Raw genomic sequence first — 12,910 nt, 5'->3', positions numbered from 1 at the left:
TCGCTGGAGCCAAGTGGAGAAGCAGGAAGCAACGAGGTAAACAGAGAGGTTACATAAAATATCGCGAGATCGCGAGATCGCGAGATCGCTTGTCTGCAGAGGTTATTTTAAAGGGCAATACCGCAATACAACCATAATAATAATAATAATAATAATAATAATAATAGTAATAATAATGATAATAATAATAATAATTTGAGTCTATCCAAATTATTAATAATAAGAGAAGTATGTATACAGCTGATATTCTACACGATTTATTTTAGGGAAATGTGAATACCTTTTAAGGTTACTTGATATTTATTGTTTTTTTCTACTTCCTTATTACTTATTGTGTATTTAAGTACTCCCTCTTCTTAAGTTTACCTATGTCATCATCATTTAAGATTGTAATGTTCATTGATTGATTGATTGATGATATATATATATATGTATATATATATATATACCATAGTTGTTTTACTCACATGGTGTTTCTGAGGATTTGCAAATAAAGTTGTGAAAAAACTATAATAATAATGATAATAATAATAGCCTAATAATAATAATAATAGTTTAATTGTCTAAGTTTCTGCAAAGGAAGCTTTCTGGTAATAATAATGTGCACTGAATTGATTGCTTGTTAACTTTCTAACTTCCTAAAACAGAAATAAAATAAGTATTGAGTTAAAAACAATAAAGGATGTGTTCTTGTTACGTGTAAACCTACATATTCAAACACTGCAATACAAAACATGTACACATCATAATGCACTGTCAATTAAAAAGAACTAAACCGTCAATTAAAAATTAAAAATTAAAAGCTGTAATAGCCGACAGCACTACAGAATATAGACATATATACGGTACATTATCACTGTATCACAATCATAAACTTGTTTTAAACAATGAAACATGCTTACTTAATTAATCATGAATGGAAAGATCTTGTGAATGAAACATATCAAGAACTCTTTTATGAGGATTGGAAACCAAATACATTTATTGAGTGTATTTATGTATTAATGTCTGCATTTTCCCAGCTTGGGATCAATAAAGTATTTCTATTCTATTCTATTCTATTAAAGAAAGATGGAATATATAACATAAACATCTTTTTCCTTATCTCTCTCTTGTGGTTTCATTCTGGATAAACGTGAGACATTATGTTCTCCTGTAACATAATTGACTTTACTTATCATTATTTTATCTATCAACCTTTGAACTGTGATGTATATCTTGTGAATTATCATTATGTTTCTAATTTTTATGTGTATTTATTGTAATTTTATGTTATTTCATTTTTTGATTTGTGTATGTATTTGTTTATTTACTGTTAAAAATGCTAGTAGAAGAAGAAGAATAGTAGCATACTTTATATGTAGCCTTCACAATAATCCTGTCTATTTACCTTGATCTGACTGGATCTGATGTCCTTGTTCTACTGTATAGCTGTAATATCTGTGTAGTCGGCCTAAATGATTCGTTTTTTTTTAACATTATTTACTGGGGCATATGTGGCAATGTCGTTTTTGTAGAATACATAGTTAAAAACTAGCAGTTTTCGCCCAGACTCGTACAAAACATCGACTCTTAAACCCAAGCGCAGGCATTTACATAAGAGCACGTGACTGGAATTTTCCAGTCACCTTCTTCTTCGCTGCTCCAGTCTGCCCCCCTCCATTAGAGTGACGACGACTAACGGCTCAACATCGAGGGCGAGACAACGGTTGCGCTTTCATAAATATTTGGCTACAAACAACTCATTTGAGCATTTTTGAGTTCTATTCCTACGCTATTGTCTCGTTATTGTTGTTCAAAGGTGACACTCTTGACATTTATTGTTTATACCGACGTTAACAGAACAAAAGGTTCCAAGCTACGGTCGACCTGGTAAGTAAGCTAACGTTAGCATAGCTAATATTGTTTCGCCAAACTAAAGTTAATAACGTGTAAACTGTTGCATTCTATCGACTTTTGTGACTATAAATGATTTGTTCATGCACTGTATGTATGTTATGTATGGTGTTTTTTAAAATTATGAGCAAATTAATCGCGGAGAGCGTGTTTTAGGGTGATGTAAGCTTAAGCTATCTTTAGCTGGCGTCTTTACAGAAATTTCCAGTAGGCCCAACTGTTACAGTCGTTGCAGTGACGTCATAAGCAGCGCTCTGATACAACAGCTGTTACGCAACAAAAGCCACACGACAGGCTTATACATAGACTGTGGTTGTTTTTAACAAGGCAGACCATTTTTGATTCGACTAGCTACAATATGTCAACAGAAATTGTTAAAGTACTGACTATTGTAAAAGATTGTGTTTTATTAAAGTACTTTTTTGTATGTCTCATTTCAGCTTGTGGCATAGAAGAAAACAATGGCCAAGGGAGAAGACTCACACACTGAAATGGCCCAGGTTCGTCAGAGTGACGGCATCAATGTAATCCTTGACCAGAACAGTCCCACCCCACCTCGCTCCCGTTCACGATCCAGAGGCAGCGGCAGTAACAGACGCTCCTCTGGCCTTGGGCGCTACAGGGGAAGGGGTGGCCACAGGAGACGTCACAGGTCTTCATCATCGTCTTCATCCAGCAGCAGGTCCTCCTCTCACACCAGGTCCCGCTCTCACCCTCGTTGCCATAGACCTTCATCCCGCTGTCGCTGTGACAACCATCGCCGTGGCCGCCGGTCCCAACCACGGCGCCACAGGTCCCGCTCCAGGTCCTCCAGCCGTTTGAACAGGTCCAGTAGGGCTGTGACTCGGTTTTCCCAATCCCCACCCAGAACCGACAAAGGTGGCTCAGGGTCTGGATCTTCGAATGATTCTCCAAACTTAAGTTTAGATGGTAAGTTTACTCTGAGTGTTTGTGTTTATTGCCCAGAGAGACACAGTTTGAAGTTGGCAAAAATGTTTAATTGCACAAATGTTAAAATCTTCTTTTTTTTGTTCCCCAGACAAAAGAGAACTCCTCAAAGCTGCAATGGCCAATGCTTCCACGATCTTAGGAGTGGAGAAGATGGAACTTCCCGAGTGTGTGAATCCAATCCTGTCAGACCAGTCGGTGGAGTCCAAATATGTGTCGCCACAGACATGGGTGAGCCAAGAGCCTGAAAAGACTCTGTCACAGGTGGGTTTCTGAGAGTGAATGCCGGTCTAACATTGAACACATCACACTAAAGATAAGGCTTTTTCACATACTCTTTTACAGCCATAGAAGTATTTTTCTCCTATCTTGGACTACATGTAAATGCAGGTAAGGGTGATGAACTCTTAGGGGTCTGGCTGTACAAAAACACTTATTAGCTGTCACACAATTTTATCAAAGTTGCAATAGAGTACTTGAAGCAAAGATTTCTGTTTATTACCCTGAGGTCTGTGTTGTGTTGAATTTCCTGTGTCTTGTGTTAAACTTTGGAACCCTGAGGGAATACACATGCTCTCTGTATTTATTCCTGTTTTCATAGATAACATGACAGTGGTCTCCTTCACTCACCGGCACCTGGGATTAAAGGGCTGTCATGTGACTTGGGTGACAACAATAAGTTTGCGTGACAGGTTATCTGATAACTCTTGTAATGTTCAATGTGTAAGTTTATCAACTAGAGGTTTGCACTTAAACAAACACATATGTAGATTACCTCACAATCAGACATTCACACAGGCCCTACATATACTAATTATACACATAGATATGTAGGTGATGCAAAAGCAATTCAGATATTGTATTACACTGACTTCACTTCATATAGACAGGCAGTAGAATTTTGACATTTCAAATGTATTTATGCTTGAAGTTGAAATGGGTCGTTGTTATTTAGCAGAATCCTCCACTCGCTGATGGAGCACAGGCGTGTGGACGGCATTATAGTGACTATCCCTGTCAAGAGATCTAAAAACAGATGAAGAACTCCTCTCCGTATGCCAAAGATAAGTTGGTTCACCAGCCGTGTGCTGAGAGCTGGGAAACCTACGTCACCATCATTCTGCCACTGTAGACAGAGAAGACATCCTTTTTACTTGATTTTGTTTGCATTTTATTCTATTCTGTTTCAAGGTCTGTCCTTGTAGGGTTCATTTAATGGTCAAGTCTTTGACAGCAGGGGGATGGGGCGGGGGTTGTTAAGTGTTGAAGCTTACACTTAAATAATTAACCAAGCAATAGAAGTGCTTTACAGCATTAGCAATGGGAACTATAATGCATCTATGTGAACTAAACAGTCTGTCAAAGCTCACTGTACCATCAGTTTTACACATTTCTAACTAGGTCTGATTTTCTTGTCTCTTTGAAACAGAGCGATGAGGTGGAGTCTGATGAGGACGATGATTTGCCTAGTCCAAAGATGTCCCCTAAAAGGAAAACAATCTCTTTCAGCATTAATGTAAGTGACCTAAATCGCAGCAGTTTCCCAAACTGTTGAAGAGATACTTTACCAATTTCAGTCCAGGTCTGTGTGGTGGTAATGTGAGCATCGGTCTGTCTCTGGAATGTAGCACCGTTCATTGAAGGCAGTGCCCTGATACAGACCTGGATTGAAATGTTAAAAGCCAAATGAACCTCTGATTTACATCATATGAGCATATATTGATGTCTTCTAATATCTTTTTCTCTTCTAATCTTGTCCGTTAGAATTCTTTGGTCAAACCAACATTGGCAGCACCATCTTCTGCTAAGGTAACTTCGAGAGTGGACAGCTATGAAAGCAGGAGACCCTACGGTCACTGGGTTCCAGTCAAATCAGGCCGAAGCTCCAACATGCGCAAACACACACTGGCCACGTCACACTAGTGTGGCAGAGTACATGGACACTGAAAATACTGTACATATTTTGTACATATGTTTTACCATTTCATGGCCAACATTTTCTTTCAGACGTTAAGTGGAAAGAAGTGAAGAATTCATTCAGGTGGGATTATTTGTTGTATATTTTGCTGTTTATATTTCAATAAAGATTTATTTGATAGAAAAGGTTTGTCTTGTCTTTTTTTTAACAAGTCGTATAAATCAATGAGCCATGAAAAATTGCAGGGAAAAGCTTTAATTGGGAGTTAATCGGGACTCAGTTTCCAACATTTAAATGACTAAAATCATGCCTTTAGTGGAAAAAGTGACACTGTGACATATCCACACATAATATAGTAATGGTGTATGTAGATATTCCGGTGGGATAGATTCATAATTTTGGGTACAAAAACAATTTTCTGCTACTGAATGTAAGTTGCAGAAGTGTACATTGACATTTGGTGGGATATGTAAGTTGTATCAAAAGTTGTATTGATGCAATATCTTTATTTGGAGAAAAGAAAAGCATATCCAAAAAAAAGACAATCACAGTAATAATCTGGAAAAGAGTGAGCCACAACAGTGAGTACACATACAGAACAGGTGAGCAGATTTTGACAACCACGTGTCACATTGGCCTCATTGCAGAATTAGTTTCTCTTCATTCTGTTACAGGTTTCAAATTTGCTCCATTTCTTAAACTCTTGAGTGCGGTCTGAGTGGTGCTGCATTTTCTCTGATGACCACATGGTGTCAGTGTTATCATACATTTCCAGTTTTTTTAATATCTGTCACTTTTTGTGTGATTAGTTATTTAAATGTTATACTGAGGTTGATGCAGTAGCCTTGTTCCAGACCTCTGAACCCCAACAAAGATCTCTGATACATTTGTTGATTGAAATGTGAAGTGATCAATGTATCCACGCACTAGACATGTTTTCCACAACCTGTGATACACTTCCAAAGTACTGTAGATTGGCACGGTTCCTCATGATTTGTAGTTCATTCTGCATCAGATTGGACAGCCGTCTTTTTAATGGAACATATTTTGGCATGTCAGTGAGAAAAGCACAGGTGTCAAATAATTCAATTCAATTCAATTCAATTTTATTTATAGTGTCAAATCATAACAAAAGTTATCTCAGGACACCCCACAGAGCAGGCAAAGACCACACTCAATGACCCATCCATGATTTACATAGACCCAACAATTCCTCTGTAGAGTACAGTGGCAACGAAAACCTTCCCTATAACAGGCAGGAACGTCAGACAGACCCAGCTCTGTGGAGGACGGCCATCTGTCTTGACCGGTTGGGGAGGAAGAAAAGGAGAGAGAAAGAGAGAAAAGACACACAGATGGACAGGGAGAGACAGACAGACACACTTCCAGAGATGCAAGCAAAGCCTAACAGTAACTATAATATTTATAGTAATGTGAATATGACGTATATGTTAAGGCAGTTAATACAACAGAATAGTAGAAACAAGCACAGCTAAAGTGACAGAATATGAAAATGATAATAATTATGGTGGCAAACATGATCAATGATGAGTAGTGGCAATAGCAGCTACAATACAGCTACAAATTTTATAGTTTATTAAACTAGTGATAGTATATATGAGTAACAGTGACAATAGCAGCAGGAAGCGTCATGTAGGACCACGGCAGCAAGCACCACCACGATCAGCAGAGACCTGCGAGACGACAAAGCACAAACAGCTCCGGGGAAGAAGCTGAATCAGTAACATGCATTGATGGGACATGAATGATTCAGACAGAGAGGAGAGAAGCTCAGAGTATCAGGAAAAGTATTATCCCCCGGCAGACTAGGCCTATAGCAGCATAATTAAGCAGAATACAGTCTCATCGTAAGCCCTAGCTGTAAGCTTTATCAAAAAGGAAAGTTTTAAGTTTACTCTTAAATAAGGGGACAGTGTCTGCCTCCCGAATAACATTTGGGAGTTGGTTCCACAGGAGAGGAGCTTGGTAGCTGAAGGCTCTGCCTCCCATTCTACTTTTGGAGACTCTAGGAACGACGAGTAGCCCTGCATTCTCAGAGCGCAGTGATCTAGTCGGGTAATACGGTACTATGAGCTCTTTAAGATACGACGGAGCCTGACCAATAAGAGCTTTGTACGTAAGGAGAAGGATTTTAAATTCTATTCTAGATTTTACAGGTAGCCAGTGCAGAGAAGCTAATACAGGAGAAATATGTTCTCTTCTATTTGTTTTAGTTAGTACACGAGCTGCAGCATTTTGGACTAACTGGAGACTCTTAACAGACTTATTGGAGCAACCTGATAATAAGGAATTGCAATAGTCCAGCCTAGAAGTAACAAATGCATGAACAAGTTTCTCTGCATCTTTCTGAGACACAATGTTCCTAATTTTTGCAATATTACGCAGGTGAAAATATGCAGTCCTTGTTGTTAGTTTTATGTGAGAATCGAAGGACATATCCTGATCAAAAATAACACCCAGATTCCTTACTGTGGTGCTGGAGGACAACACAACATCATCCAGAGTAACAATGTCTTTAGCTATTGAGTTTCGGAGGCCTTTGGGGCCAAGTACAATAATTTCAGTTTTGTCTGAGTTTAACATCAGGAAATTGCAGGTCATCCAGCTTTTTATTTCCTTAATGCACATTTGAAGTTTATCTAACTGATGGGTTTCTTCTGGTTTGATCGACAAATATAATTGTGTATCATCAGCATAACAATGAAAATGTATGGAGTGCTTCCTTATAATAATTCCTAAGGGAAGCATATATAAGGTGAAAAGAATCGGTCCAAGGACAGAACCCTGTGGGACTCCGTGACTAACTTTAGTGTGCATGGAGGATTTGTCATTAACATGTACAAACTGAGATCTATCTGATAGATATGACTTAAACCAGCTCAGTGCGGTTCCTTTAATGCCGATCAGATGCTCTAGTCTGTGTAGCAGGATGTGATGGTCAATAGTGTCGAAGGCAGCACTAAGATCTAGTAAGACAAGTACAGAGACAAGTCCTTTGTCTGAAGCTATTAGAAGGTCGTTAGTAATTTTCACCAGTGCTGTCTCAGTGCTATGATTTGCTCTAAATCCTGACTGGAAATCCTCAAATAACTCATTATTATGTAAAAAGTCGCACAACTGATTGGCAACTAATTTCTCGAGGATCTTAGAGAGAAAAGGAAGGTTAGATATAGGTCTATAGTTGGCTAGTACCTCAGGATCAAGACTGGGCTTTTTAAGAAGAGGTTTAATTACAGCTACTTTAAAAGACTGTGGTACATAACCTGCTGACAAAGACATGTTAATCATATCTAATACAGGAGTGCTAATTAAAGGTAACACTTCTTTAAGTAACCTAGTTGGAATAGAGTCTAGAAGACAAGTAGAAGGTTTTGATGCTGAAATAGTAGATGTTAATTTGTTAAGGTCGACTGTAGAAAAGCAGTCCAAGAATATTTCAGGTCGTACAGTTTGTAAGGTTCCTGGGTTTGATGAACAAATAGTGCCAAGCGAGTTGATTTTGTCTCTAATAGTTATAATTTTGTCATTAAAGAAGGTCATGAAGTCGTTACTACTGAGGGTTATAGGAATACATGGCTCAATAGAGCTGTGGCTCTCTGTCAGCCTGGCTACAGTGCTAAAAAGAAATCTAGGATTGTTCTTATTCTCCTCTATTAAAGATGAGTAATAGGCTGCTCTCGCATTATAGAGCGCCTTCCTATATGTTTTAAGACTTTCTTGCCAAACTAAGTGAGATTCCTCCAGTTTAGTTGAGCGCCATTTACTTTCCAACTTTCGCGATATTTGTTTTAATTCACGGGTTTGTGAGTTATACCACGGAGCTAACTTCCTCTGTTTTATTATCTTCTTTTTTAAAGGAGCAACAGAGTCAAGTGTTGTTCGTAGTGAGCCTGCAACACTTTCAACAAGGTGATCAATTTCAGAGAAACTAACGTTAGTGCAGGAATCTTGAATATTAGGATAAGGCATTAAAGTAAATGCAGATGGAATCGCTTCCTTAAATTTAGTTATAGCACTATCAGATAAACATCTGGTGTAGACACTTTTACCCAGTGGTGAGTAGTCCTGTAATATGAATTCAAAAGTTATTAAATAATGGTCTGATAAAATAGGATTCTGTGGAAAGACTATTAAGTCATCAATTTCCACACCATAAACCAAAACAAGGTCGAGGGTGTGATTAAAACAGTGAGTAGGTTTATGTACACTCTGACTAAAACCAATCGAATCTAATAGAGAGATAAACGCGATACTGAGACTATTATTATCGCTGTCCACATGAATATTAAAATCACCTACAATTATTACTTTGTCGGATTTAAGGACTAAATTTGACAGAAACTCTGAGAATTCGGACAGAAATTCAGAGTAGGGACCGGGAGCACGGTACACTATAACAAATATAATTGACTGCACAGTTTTCCAGGTTGAATGTGAAAGACTAAGAACAAGACTTTCAAATGAATTATAATTTAGTTTAGGTTTAGGGTTTATTAATAGGCCTGAATTATAAATAGCTGCAACGCCTCCTCCTCGACCACTGCCTCGAGAAATATGAGTATTAATATGACTGGGAGGAGTGGATTCATTTAGGCTAACATATTCTTCGGGACGCAGCCAGGTTTCGGTCAGACAGAGTAAATCAATATGGTTGTCTGATATCAGATCGTTTACTAATACAGCTTTAGATGAGAGAGATCTAATGTTTAAAAGTCCACATTTTATTTTCTGATATTGTTGCATTGTCGCAGATTTTGCGTTGATTTGTATCAAGTTTTTCTTTATAGCTCCTCTTCTGTTCATTTTTGATCTGTTTAATTTAAATGATCGTGGGGCAGACAGTGTTTGTATACTAAACTGAGCTGGAAAATGCTCCACAGGGAGCGCAGAGAGGTGTGTAAGACTGCCACTCTGCTTCCTGGGTACCTGCGATAAGGGCAGCGCAGAGAGGTGTATTAAACTGCGACTCTGCTTCCTGATCCCAACACTGGGTTGTCATGGTTTTAGACCGCTAACAACTGCGTCCAGGTTCTTAGATATGAGAGCGGCACCCTCCAAAGTAGGATGAATACCATCTCTCCTAATAAGACCAGGTTTTCCCCAGAAAGACTGCCAATTATCTACGAAGCCCACATTATTTACCGGGCACCATCCAGACAGCCAGCGACGGAATGATGACATGCGGCTATACATGTCATCGCAAGTCAAGTTGGGCAGGGGACCAGAGAAAATTACGGAGTCCGACATAGTTTTTGCATAAGAACACACCGACTGCACATTAATTTTAGTGACCTCCGATTGACGTAATCGGGTGTCATTACCGCCGACGTGAATAACAATCCTACCATATTTACGTCTATCCCTAGCCAGAAGTTTCAAATAGGATTCAATGTCGCCCGCTCTGGCCCCTGGGATGCATTTTACTTTTGTCCCTGGTGTCACTAAGTTCACGTTTCTCAAAATGGAGCTGCCAATAACCAGTGTTGTTTTCTCAGCAGGCGTGTCACTGAGTGGAGAAAACTTGTTTGAAACGTGAACGTGCGGATGGTTAACCATGGGCTTCGATTTAGAACTATGCTTTCCTCTCACAGTCACCCAGGAGGACCCTGGCTGCTCAGGGATTGCCGGGGGAGGGCTAGCAGGAGCTAACGCTACACTATGTGGCTTCGCACCGGCTAAAGTTGTAGGTGGCTGGCTAGCTACTGTAGCGTAAGACTGAGCTTCCATGGTGCGGAGCCGTGCCTCTAACTCACTGAGCCTCGCCTCCAGCGCTACAAATACACTACACTTATTACATTTACCATTATCACTAAAGGAGGCAGAAGAGTAGCTAAACATACGACACTCCGAGCAAGAGAGAGCAGGAGAGAGAGCGGGGGAAGCCATCACCAGCCGTGAAGCTAACTGCTAAGCTAAAGTGGCTAACAGCGTGTAACGATTAATTTAGCCAGAAAGCGGCTGAAAGAAGGAGAGCTGTGAGTGCTTGAGTAGAACTAGTGGATGTTTAAATGTTAAGCGGTAGTTAGCCGCTGTGGTGAATATTATAGCAAAAACAGTTGAATTTAGCGAGAGCAGCTAACAGTGAAACAACAACGAGTGACCAACACACAAGCACCGGAAATAACGTAATACGTCACCGTAACACGTCAGCACGTACGTAAGATAAATAATAAGTAAATAATAAACTTAATGACGGCTGAATTCCATCTAACTTTAGGCTCCTGGTATAGTGCATAATAGTGCTCACTGACACACCTGAACACAACAAAGCTAGTGTTGATGTTATAAGAACACCTGTAATAATATATCACTCACTATCTGGGAATCACAGGCACACTCTCAGAACTTTTTCCCCCTGATGGGACTCACATGGTGATTGATGTGTGTTGATCATCTGTCTGTTAGCACATGACTTGAACATGTTCCTTCTTGAGTAACTTCATACATCCTGCTGTTGTGTTGTGGCTGCTGTGCTACTCACCCTAAGTGTGCTTGTATTTTAGACTGACTGACTCTTTCCACATGTTAAAATGACTTATTGCCAGAAGGTAACTTATCTTGTGAGTTAAGATGCCTATATATTAAGAAAGTAACACATTTGAACACTCCCAAGATTTCCAGGCTGATATGTCACAATCTGTTGTAATAAAAAGGTAGAATCACACTGTTTTTATGTCTGACTGCCAGGCTGTGTGTCTGAACTGATCTGTCATTCTGATTAATTACTTTTACAGGAGATGAGACATGCAAATACAGACCGCTGAGTCTTGGAACTGGGGTAGACAATGTTTACTTGATACACATCAAGATCATTGATATGCACACAAAGAATAGCAGTCTTTAGTTTTACTAGACAAAGAGAAAACGCGAAGACCGGTTTGTCATGTAACGTAGCCATCGACAGAAGGTGCTTGTATGTCTAGGTTTTTAGAAGTAAGAATTGGTGCCACTTAATCACTTGCAGGCTTTTGCGCCTGTGGAAAAAGTCCCTTGCTCATCATTTTCCTATGTTTACTAGGCTTGAATCATGCCCACTTTGCTTTACAGGGGAACATTTTAATTGGCATTTGGCCTTGAAAGAATCAAAGGTGTCAGATTTTCTGACACAACAGTGAATTTATTCATAGCCGTTTCTCATCCGACTCCCTGCCTGTGTCCTCAGGGTCATCAGATAACACTAATGTAACAGTCATAAACCTGAACATTTAATCCACTCCCTAACAGCTCTCAAGCAGAATCAGATATCAAAAGATATAATTGAAGCCCTCGTTTACCTTTCATCAGTGAAACATAAACAACTTGTGATGTTTTTGCACACTATCCTTTGAGGGTGTCCTATAAATGTCTTGAGGTTCACCAGAAGGATTGATTCATCCAGATAAGATATAGCAGAATATAATAGCTATAATGGTAAATGGACTTGTACTTATATAGCGCCTTTCTAGTCTTCTGACTACTCAAGGCGCTTCACAGTGTTTGTCACATTCACCCATTCAGAGAGACATTCACACTGATGGCAGTGGACATCTACATACCATCTAATCTGATCATTCACACCACATTTACACACCCATGCGCAGCACGGGGAGCAATTCAGGGTTCAGTGTCTTGGCCAAGGACACTTTGACATGTGGACCGGGGGGAGATGGGGATCGAACCACCAATCTTTCGAACAGAGGACGACCCACTCTGCCACCAAGCCACAGCCGCCCACAACATATAATATATATATATATATATGTTTGACCAATCCAATGCTGGTATGACCACACAAACCAATGACGGTTTTCCCTGTAGAGGGTGCAGTGGCCCCTATATTCACACAGGCAGGAGTTGAGGAATGGGAGACTTGCATGGGAACCTGTTTTTTTTTTTCTTCTGCAGTCACAAGGCTTTCCTGCTCATGTCACAGCTTGAGGCTAGTTTGTTAGACTCGCCGAGATGTAGATGATAATGAATAAATTGAATTGCTCAATTGTTGGTTCCTTACCTCTCTGTGCACCTACACTAAAACATTCTTTTGGCTGGCATCTTCAGCAAAATGTGCCCTGAGGTTTTCTTATTAGTTCATTCTCACGCTCAAAACAACTCCATCATGAGACCACACACACAGAAATCTGAAGAAAA

General features: G+C 39.5%; 1 protein-coding gene across 1 annotated transcript; it reads left to right on the top strand.

Annotated features, from left to right (window-relative positions):
• The first annotated feature begins 1,677 nt into the window (after window positions 1-1,677).
• rsrp1 (arginine/serine-rich protein 1) lies at window positions 1,678-4,947 on the top strand. Its single transcript, XM_083924978.1, has 5 exons — window positions 1,678-1,872; window positions 2,337-2,826; window positions 2,936-3,108; window positions 4,274-4,360; window positions 4,609-4,947. Exons 2-5 carry the CDS (start codon window positions 2,358-2,360, stop codon window positions 4,765-4,767), a joined length of 888 nt encoding a protein of 295 aa, XP_083781104.1. The 5' UTR covers window positions 1,678-1,872; window positions 2,337-2,357; the 3' UTR covers window positions 4,768-4,947.
• The last annotated feature ends 7,963 nt before the right edge of the window (window positions 4,948-12,910 follow it).

This window comes from Echiichthys vipera (assembly GCF_963691815.1).
Source record: "Echiichthys vipera genome assembly, chromosome: 12".
Lineage (NCBI taxonomy): Eukaryota > Metazoa > Chordata > Actinopteri > Perciformes > Trachinidae > Echiichthys > Echiichthys vipera.
The sequence above is the reverse complement of the archived record's forward strand: the minus strand, read 5'-3'. Positions and strand labels throughout refer to the sequence as shown.